This window comes from Euphorbia lathyris, chromosome 2, assembly GCF_963576675.1.
Source record: "Euphorbia lathyris chromosome 2, ddEupLath1.1, whole genome shotgun sequence".
NCBI classification, from domain to species: domain Eukaryota; kingdom Viridiplantae; phylum Streptophyta; class Magnoliopsida; order Malpighiales; family Euphorbiaceae; genus Euphorbia; species Euphorbia lathyris.
In genome coordinates, this window is record NC_088911.1 from 46370905 (window position 1) to 46381859 (window position 10955).

Sequence of the window (10955 nt, forward strand, 5' to 3'; positions counted from 1 at the left end):
CCATTTAATCGGTTTTTAAAAAATACTAAATGTATACTAGTCCACTAAATTCGGTTAACCACTAAACCGTTAACCAATTATTTCGATCGGTTAACCTTTTATTTCGGTTTCTAACTATTAGTAAATAAAAATAAAAATAATAAGAGAATTCTAATTTTTATTGTGAGTGGAGTGGTGGGTCAATAACGAGTTGAAGAGATTAACAGCAGAGAGGGAGATGTGCGTGCATTGACTATGAAAAGTAGCTTTGGTTAGGGAAATACTATTTGTCTTTTATACATGAAAAGTAGCTTTTCAAAAAATAGAGAATCTCTGATTTTCCAACAACAACAAGAAATAGCAAATTGTAACAGTAAACAACAAACAATAGGTAAACCAAAATGCCATAAATTTTTCCCTTAAAACATCAAATTACTATGTTTATTTTTTGGACTAGAATCATTATTATTCATCCTTTACCAACTCAGCTCCATTCATGTATATTAATTTTACTAATTATCTAATTTATAACAAATTCGTAGTATACGTTGCGTCTTAGTGACCAAAAATAATTAGTGTTTCTTATTTTTTTTTTGTTATTGCCCTTGTATTTATTCTACGTGGGATAATATACAATTATATATAAATATAAATAAATATATTTTTATATGTTTTTATTATTTAATTGATATTCGGTCGGTTTCGGTTAACCGCGGTTTTTGGAATACAAAAACCGTAACTGTAACCACTAACTAATATTTTTAAAATTAAAAACCGTACACTAGTGTATCGATTTCGGTTAACCTTATTTTCAGTTTAATTTTGGTTTGGTTTTTCGGCTTTTTGGTTTTGCGGATTTTTATGTGCACCCCTAACATGAGGGCGTTGGATTTGGGATGGGTGGATGGTATAGGTTGAGTTTTCTAAACTGTAGTATAATATTTTGACTAGGTTTGTTGGTTTTGAATTAATGATTGGAAGAACTTTAAGATCGGCGACATTCCAGCCGGCAACTACTCCGGGTTTCCTCCACGTGAGAGCTGCCAAAATATAACATTGACGATAACTATATAATATCTTCTAGTTCATGTATACGCAGATGCTTCATTTTTAGCTTATATTATATTATAAGCCTATATTTCAATGTTTTCTCTTTATTTTTTCACCCGTACGTTTTTCTTTGTACTAGCAAAACTAAAATCAACGAAACAATAATTTATTATTTTCTTAATCAGTATTTGTTTATTGTAATATGTAAAACCGAAGCAACTATATGTATTCTAGCCATCTTGTTACATATAACTAAAAGGAACAATATATAGTTATGAAGCCCATTCATTTGGGTCTATATGTATTCTAGTCATCTCGTTACATAACTAAAAGAAAACCCGTTGTTTGCTGTTAATGTTTATTGTTTTCTGTTATGGTTTGTAGGTTGCTGTTGGAAAATGCTACTTTTCTAAAAAACAGTGAACATGACATCACTAATCAAACACCTAAAACGCTCATTTTTAAAACACTCATTTTTAAGTGAAAAAAGATTTACCAAAAATCCCATAGTTATGAAACACATTCATTTGGATCTATTTGATAGCTTTTATATTGTTTTAAAAAGAACTATACATTTACTAAACTCAGTATTAAAGGTAAAAATGAATTTTATTGTGCTCCCGAAGTAATATATTAAAGAAAAGATAAATGTATATCACTTTTGTAAAATTTCTCTTCAAACATATATATTATTTCGGCTTAATGTATATTTACACTCTTGAACTTGGTACGTTTTGCCTATTGGCACCCTGATCAACTTTTAAAATAATTTATCACACATCTATAGTTGGCTTTAAAAATCTATCGCACACATATAGTTGGCTTTAAAAACCTATTAGACATCTATAGTTGGCTCATTCGGACCTCTGGTATGCGTGTTATAGAAAAAAAAAAACGCATGAGTTCGTTCGGTATGACACCTCATCCGCCAAAGACAAAAGATCAACGATTTTGTGTGTAGGAGACGGCCGGCCCTGGGCTATGAAATGAGGGACGCCCGCCCAGGGTCCATAATATTAAGGTGCCCAAAAAAATAAATTTATATTGTACATATAAAAACGAGATGAATATGAAATACTAAATTCAAATCTATTGATTCAGTTGGTATTAGCAAGTGGCTTATAATTCTAATTCAGCTTGTAATTGGAGGTTCAAACATTCTCCTCCCCATTTCTTCAATTATCAAATATTTTTTCCTTCCCACCCCATTTTATTACTATCATTTTTTTATTTCCTTAAATCAAAATTATCAATTTATGTATTCAATAAGAAAAATAACCATTTAATTTTTTCCAATACTTGTTTGTTATCATATTTCAATTTTTTGTTATCACATTTTAATTTTTTTTTTTTTTCTTTGTAGGCAAGTAGAGAAGACTGATGGAATGGAAACGAAGGTGAGGTTAGCCTGGGCAGATAGCGTCCTTACCATACCATTTCAAAAGCTGCGAACTTGTTTAGGTCAAAGAAGTAGGAATCCAGAATCTTCCCCTTTGCATTTCTTATATGAAAAAAAAGCACTAGGGCCTATTCTTTGAACCTGAAAGATTGGATACCGGGGAATGCCTTCCTCTCCTAAACTGGATGATGGAATAAGAAATCTATCTATGCATGAAGGTAGGTAAAGCTGGAGTAACATCCGATACCTTTGTGGAGTTGAAAAGAATGGTTCCACTCAAAAGCGGCATTCCCCCTTTACAATAAATAATAATAGCTTTCATCATGGAATTTTCTAATAGAACCAGAGCTTCGGAGCTCGAAAGGTGGCAGATGAGAGAAATCTCCGTATATCTGACACTCATGACATTTCTTGACTAGCTCTCGAATTGCGAATATACTTTGCTGAGATGGAAGGCTATTTGAAAGCTTATTAGAAGCATTTTCTTTCTAAAACAAATTGTCAATATATATATTCAATATGAAAAATAATATATTTATAGTAAAAAGCATAATCAATCCTTAAACTTTGGTTGTTTTAAGGATTAAACCCCTTGATCATTTATTTTTCCACATTGGATCTTTGATCATTAATTCTATTATGGATTAGACCTTTATTTAAATTTTTCCTCAAGTTTGGACTACATATATCGTTAGAGTGATTTGGCTTGTTGACATAGATAAATAAAAATAAGAATCCTTTACTAGGAGAGATAAAAATTAAAAAATAAAACGAAATTATAGAAATTAATTTCCAGTATATTCTTTCAAACTCGATTTTCTCCTCCTCCATTTTGTGATATTCAACATTAGAATCGCCAAATTGATCTTCTCATCTTCTAAACTCAATGGAAAAGTTAAATAAGGGCCAAATCCATAACAAAATCAATGATCAATGGCTCAATGTAAAAAAATAATCGAGTTTGAAAGTTCAGGGGCTCAATGGCTCAATTTGATAATCGAGTTTAAAAAAATAATCGATCAGGGGCTTGATCCTTAAAACAGATAAAGTTCAGGGGCTTAATTATGTTTTCTACCTATATTTATTTACTTCTTTCAATTTTAGTATACTCGCTACTACTGCACTACTAGTTTAGCTTTTATATAGAAAATATTGCAATTTCAAATAACATTTACGAGTTGGTGCAATTTCAAACCTAGTTGATTAAAAATGAGTTTTTTTCATTAACATGAAATGTGCAACTTCAAACCATATTGAATAACTAGAACGGTGGGGGTTGGAGCGATGATAGAAGAAGAAATTACACATAAAAAAATCTCATTTTCATCAATTAAGCTTGAAACTGTATCAATTGATAAACGTTAGATTTAAAATTGCACTATTTTATGCATGAATGTTAATTGCTCTCTCCTAATAACTATATGTAGGGGTGCAAACGAGCCTTGGTAGTTCGCAAACTATTCGAGCTCGGCTCGGTGAAAGCTCGATCAAAGCTCGGCTCGATAGGGCTCGACTCGAGTTTGGGATCGGCTCGAGCACTAACAAGTTGAGTCCGAGCTTCCTCAGGTTCGGCTCGAAAGTTCGCGAGCAGACTCGATTATTTTTAATTACTATATATATATATATATATATATATATATATATATATATATATATATATTTCATTAGTTATTATTAGTTATTATCATAATTCACAACTCAAATAAGATTTAACCCATACAAAAAAAATGACACAAAAAAAGCTTAGACATTTGAGTCTTTAGCAAGACAATTAGGTTTTGATAAAGAATAAAATACATTACAAAGTTTAATATATATGTCATTGTTTGAAATTTTTCTCCGAGATTGTGTTTTCCGATCACAAGTACCATCTACTGTTCTGGAATTTCGACAATAACATTATTGTTTTTCGTTATAAATATTATAAACTCATATGGAGTATGTTATAAGGTTTTTATATTTTTTTATGCTACTTATTATATGCATGTATGATGAATTTGGTTAAAACTCGTTAAAAACTCGGCTTGGTCAAAGCTCGGCTAGATTCGGTCAAAACTGGGCTCGGTCAAAGCTCGTCAAAGCTCGAGATATTAACGAGCCAATACCGAGCCTACCTAGGGTTCAGCTCGGTTCGGCTCGGTTGCACCCTTAACTATATAATTAAATTTATAAAAAAAGTAGAACGTATATATGGGGGTCCAAATAATTATCACGCCCCAGACCTCTAAAAAATCAGGAACCGCCTTGGTAGGAGGTCCAAATGAACACCTCATCCGTTAAAGACGAAAGATCAACGATTTTCCTCGCATGGATTAACTACTTAATTCAAAGTTAAATCACATGCCATCATCAACACAACGCCTAATCTACAAGTATTATGTAAAGACGTGTTTTTTAAAAAGTAAATTAAGCTGACGGCTACCCTAATTAATATAACAATAGTTGACAAGCATTCAATACAAGCAAACATTTAATCCTTCAAACAAAGATGCCAACTGAACCTAACTCATAAGTATATCCCACACTATAAATAACCAATTCCAACTGCCGTTTTTGTACCATCCAACTGCCAAATTCAACACTACTCAAAATGCCTAACTCTGTTCTTTCTTTTGTATTCTTTTTCTTCTTCTTCTTGATGTTCAACTTATCAAATGCAGCTTCATTCGATGTAATAAAATATGGGGCAAAACCTGATGGAAAAACAGACGCAACAGAGTCATTCCTTGAGGCATGGAAAGCAGCATGTAGCTCAGCTACTGCTTCCACAATAAACGTTCCAAAAGGAAGATATTTGATAAAACCAGTAGAATTCAGAGGCCCTTGCAAAAGAAGTATTAAAATGCTCATATCAGGAAGCATCATAGCTCCGGATTATCGGGCATTTGGAAACTCAAGCACATGGATATTGTTCATTCATGTTGATCAGATTTCAGTTTTTGGTGGTACTTTTGATGCTAAAGGTGCTTCCTTTTGGGCTTGTAGAGCAGCTGGGAATAATTGTCCTAGTGGAGCTAGAGTAAGTTTTTATATATATACATTATCAAATTAAATTACCCCCAGTAAATTTGTTAATATATTATGGTAATTAATGAATGCAGTCAATAACGTTCAATTGGGCAAATGATGTGATAGTGAGTGGGTTGACATCTATAAATAGTCAGGTAACTCATTTGGTAGTGAACAGCTGTAAAAATGTACAAGTGAGAAATGTGAAGCTGATAGCTCCGGACCAAAGCCCAAACACAGATGGGATTCATGTACAAGGATCAAGTGGTGTTACTATCTCTGGAAGTACTCTTCAGACAGGAGATGACTGTATATCCATTGGTCCAGGCACTTTTAACTTGTATATCAGTCATATTAAGTGCGGCCCTGGACATGGCGTCAGGTAAATTTTTTCTTTTATTAAAACCTTATTATATTAGGCAAATACGCTTATGGATTGTTTCATAAATGTATACTTGAAAAGTCTCTTATAACTTTAATACATGATAGAGTGATTTGCAATATACACAGTTTAGGTTCAAAAAACATTTAGTGTGTTAGAATTCATATAAATATATTACTCCATTTGTTGTAAAATATATGATTTTTTTTTAGAGAATGTATACAAATAACTTAAACTAAAATATTTTATTACTCTTATATATGTTAATTGCACCACTTATATATAAAAGAAAGAACTTAAAATCAAAATATCATTTATTATGAAATAAAAAAAATCGAGAAAATCATTTATTTTGAAATGGATAAAGTATCAGGGTATTCAAAATGTTGTGACGGTAAAATAAAAAAAATAAAAAAAAAGTATATTATCATTGGTTGTTAGTTCCAAATAGGATATCTATTTGGAACCTCCTAGCATAATATAATTTCACCTCCTTATAGGTGTAATGTGACCTTAATTACAGTAATTATCAATGAATTATCACTGAAATTTCATTTTTATCTCAATATAGTCATTTAGCTCATTTCAGAAAAAAAAAATCACATGAATAATGACATAATAATTAGGTTAAAAATGATTGACTTTTCGTACAATCAGATAACAACTCAAAAAAAAATATATTTATTATTTACTTAATTCAACTGTTTGAAACTATTACGAGTCAGTATATATATATATATATATATATATAATTAATTAATTTAGTTGTCACGTGATATATACGGGATGGTCATCATGTGACTGTCATGTAATACATAGTATAGTTCTTTGAACAGGTTTTTTTGTTTGAATTTATTGGAATATCTTTATTGAAATAAAAATAAAAATTTAATAATTTTGTTAAAATAAAATAAGATTTAGTGACATTTTAAAAATTAATTTTATTTGATTTGTAAAAGTTTAGGTAAGGTAGGTCTATTAAAAATTAACTTTATAATTCAATAACTATGTTATTTCTTTAATAAAATAAAATGTTATTGGGTGCAATTCGCTCGTGATATTTAGGATGTGGTACAAGTGAGATGTCCTAAAAGCCCCCTAATTGGGCGGTTCTCATATAAGAGAAAAAGGGACCCAATTTATTGGGCTTTTATCTTTAGTGGATTCTTGTTGGCCAGTAATACAATGGGAAATTTACGTATACACTATGTGAAATCATAATTTTTAATTATATCAAAGTCTAATATACAAATAATCTCTTGAACTTGTCCAAATATTGCAATTGCTCCCTCTAACTTTCAATTATAATAACTTATTCCTTAAATTTGTCCAATTATAAAACATAATCCCAAATTAGGAATTTTTTTGCCCCATACTTGAAGAAACCGTAAAAACGTTTTCCCGAATTCGTATCACGCTAAAGATCTGATTATCACACTCCACGAGCGTTGCAGCTTTTGTATTTCACGTGTTTCTTCAATTGTAGTCCATGTCAGCAATTTGGGGTTATGTTTTACAATTGGATAAGTTTGAGGGGTTATGTTTTACAATTGGATAAATTTGAGGGGTAAGTTGTTACAATTGAAAGTTCGGGAGGACAGTTGTAACATTTGGATAAGTTCAGGGGTTATTTGTGTATTAGGTCTATATCAAACTAGTAAAATCATTATTTTTAAAAATTAAAATTTATAAATTAGGGGTCCAGAATATATTATGAAGAGTTTGAGATTTATGAATTGGGGTTTAAACCTTTTAAATTAGGTGTAAAAGTATATTTTATTTGGTAGATGTAGAAAAAAATTACATATTGAAAATTAAATTTGATGATAGGATTCAGTTGTAATTTTGTAGTATGTAAAAATCCCATATACAATATCCGTATGTGCCAACATTGTAACATGGATGATGGGCCTCTTGTTGGGCTGTCTGCCATATGCGTGATGGGTCACTTGTTGGGCCATCTACAATATCAAATACTATATTAAAATGAGAAAATTACACACAAAATCATATATAGATTGTTTTTTTTTTTTTTTTTGTACAATTAGCTATGTTGTGTTTTGTTTTTTTATTATCATAGAAAGGTTTATTAATTTTGAAATATCAGATTCTGAACAAATACTTCTTATTTTTTCAAAATTACAGTTATCAAATATTAATTATTTAATTTTAAAATTTTAAATCCATAACCAACTCCTAATTCAAAGGGTTGTGACATTTTGCACAAAAATAGTTTAGATTTTTAAAAATGTAACAATTTTTAATTTTGTTTATAAGTTTTATACACGTGTAATAAAAGTACTCATTCTTGTCACATGTGTAACTTACCCTATTAAAATTGGGAAAATTACATAGAAATTCATCTTTTAAAAACTATTTACAACTATATCAAGTTATAATTTTGGATTATATCAAACTAGTAAAATTAATACTTTTAATATATTTTAAGGATTAAAATTTATAAATTAGAAATCTAGAATATATTTTTTAGGGTTTATGATTTATGAATTGGGGTCTAAATTTTTAAAATTATGGTATGAAATCATAATATATAAAGAATAATGATATATTAAAAATTAAGTTTGGTTATAGGACTTAGTTGTACTTTTTGTACTTAATTATATTTGACCCAAAAATTTAATCCATAAGCTTAAACTTGTTCAACTTTTGGTTTGGCAGCATTGGAAGTCTGGCGAGACAAATGGAGGAAGACGGAGTTGAAAACGTGACCCTAACAGACGCAGTATTCACAGGATCAGACAATGGGGTGCGGATTAAATCATGGGCTAGACCCAGCACTAGCTTTGTTAGGAACATTCTGTTTCAAAACATAATAATGACAAACGTGGAGAACCCAATCATAATTGACCAGGATTACTGCCCAGACAACATAGGTTGTCCTGGACAGAGTTCTGGAGTGAAGATAAGTGAAGTCACTTATAAAAACATAAAAGGAACATCAGCAACAGAGGAGGCAGTCACATTCAATTGTAGTAAAACTAACCCATGTAAGGGAATAACATTAAGGGATATTAACCTTACTTACAGGAACAAAGCAGCTACATCTTCATGTATGTTTGTCGAAGGAAATACCACTGGATTAATATCCATGCCTGCCATTTGTTTATAATTATTTATTTAATTACCATTAATTTTATTTTAATTCATCTACCTAGATGAATCTACACCTGTATATATATTATGATACTTCAGAGGCATGTAAGTGCCGTTTTGTAATATTAATTCATCCCTCCATTAATATAAATAATATCTACCTACTTAAAATTATAAATTGAATTTCAAAATTTTATATAAAAAATAATTTATAGACTTTTCAAATATAATATTATCAATTTTCATAAAACATTTTATAAAAATAATTTTTATATATTAAAAAATAATATTTCTTGAATTAATACTTTTTTATAACAGTATTTATCCATTCCATTAAAGAAACAATACATCACACAAATAAAGAAATATAAAATCATACATAAGCACATGTGAAAGCGGAACAGAAAAATCCACAAAAGCCAAACAATTTCATTACAAGGAAGACTCAACTAAATACCTACAAACTCTATACTTTGAATGAAATGATAAATTCTTTTCAAAAATTCTAAATTGTGGAAATACAGCTGCAATGCAATCTCAATTCATTAAGATCTCGTTTGGTGCGCTGTAATGAACATTGAATGTCCAGATTTATCCGATCAGGAACTGGTGAATAAAAATAATAATAAAAAAAAGTTCAAATTTATTAGGGCTGTGATGATAGGGCTGGGCGCGGATCCTGGAGATACTGGACCGGACCGAATATACGAGGAAAAAACTCCGGAATTGGACCGGACCGTTGACTTTTTTTGGAGAACCGAACTGGATTGGACCGTTGACTTTCCGTCAAAGAACTGGACCGAATTGGACCGAAATTTATCCAGAACCGGACTGATAACCGGATTGGATTGGATTGGATTGGACCGAACTGAAATAACCGAAAGTTTAGCAATAATAAATTTATATTTCATACATTAACTTTATATAAAGAGAAATATTATATAATATATAGTTATATATTTTGTAAGGTTCGGTAAGCTAATTACAATAACATAAATTTATAATTTATTAATAAGGTATAACATTCTTATATAGTCATAAAAATTATCCCGATTAATTCCCGTTTATAAAATGAAATAAAAAATATTTACCTAAAATGTAGACATAGAGAATTGAACACCTAACCAAATGGAACATTGTTAATCGCATAAACCATCTGAACCAATTCTACTTCTTGTTAACCATTTAATTAAGTAACAAATATTAGAAGTTTTAAATATTAAAATTTTTAAACATTTTACAAAATAGAATCTCGTGCTTCTCTTACTCTGCTTAATATATATAATTGAAGTGTTCAAAGCTCAATTAGCAAACAGATTAGTAAGAATGTGGGACTTTTTATGTGTCAATCAGTCTCTTCATATGAAAGCTATGTTTTTGTTGTTAATGAATCACGACAAGGAGGACCGAATACAATCTAGTCTTAGGGTTGTAAGCGAGCATAGCCACTCATGAGCAGCTCGGCGTTCGGCTCGATAAAAGCTCGACTCGATTTGTAAACGAGCCGTTCGTGAGCACGATTTTCAAGCTCGGTTTGTAAACGAGCAGAGCTTGAGCAGACCAAAACTCGGCTCGAAAGCTCGTGAGCAAACTCGATTAGAGGTTCATGAACAAATTTATAAACAAGCTCGTGTAAAAGCTCGTAAAGAATACAAATTATATTTACATAAAATATGATTTACACACAATAAAAATGATAATTTAAATTTAGTAAAAATGGTAATATTAGGCCCAAAACAATTAAATAAAAAGAGCAGCCCATCATCCATAAAATATGATTAATAGGAGGGACCATGGTTTAATTTTAGACATCAGCACATCACATAAGTTAACAGGTGAGAACGATGCTAATGAGTTGGTGGCACAAGTCACAAAGATTAGTATTGCATTGTTAGATGAGTATATAGTGCAAAATGTGCAAGAAAATATGAATCTTGGAGCACATTCTTCTAGTTTGGATGAAGCGGATGATGACATTGATGATGAGATTGATGATTATTTTTTGAATATTGATAAAGATAT

The 10955-nt window shown here is 30.5% G+C and overlaps 1 protein-coding gene across 1 annotated transcript; it reads left to right on the forward strand.

Moving 5' to 3' along the window:
• Positions 1–5018: 5018 nt before the first annotated feature.
• Positions 5019–8949, forward strand: LOC136220675 (polygalacturonase-like). Its single transcript, XM_066008471.1, has 3 exons — positions 5019–5447; positions 5530–5819; positions 8499–8949. Exons 1-3 carry the CDS (start codon positions 5019–5021, stop codon positions 8947–8949), a joined length of 1170 nt encoding a protein of 389 aa, XP_065864543.1.
• Positions 8950–10955: the final 2006 nt, after the last annotated feature.

What these genes read in the sequence shown, in the direction of transcription:
- LOC136220675 (XM_066008471.1), top strand. Translation starts at nt 5,019, where the DNA reads ATGCCTAACTCTGTTCTTTCTTTTGTATTCTTTTTCTTCTTCTTCTTG. An exon ending in ATTGTCCTAGTGGAGCTAGA is followed by an intron (nt 5,448 to 5,529) that starts GTAAGTTTTTAT and finishes TAATGAATGCAG; the next exon opens with TCAATAACGTTCAATTGGGC. An exon ending in GGCCCTGGACATGGCGTCAG is followed by an intron (nt 5,820 to 8,498) that starts GTAAATTTTTTC and finishes TTGGTTTGGCAG; the next exon opens with CATTGGAAGTCTGGCGAGAC.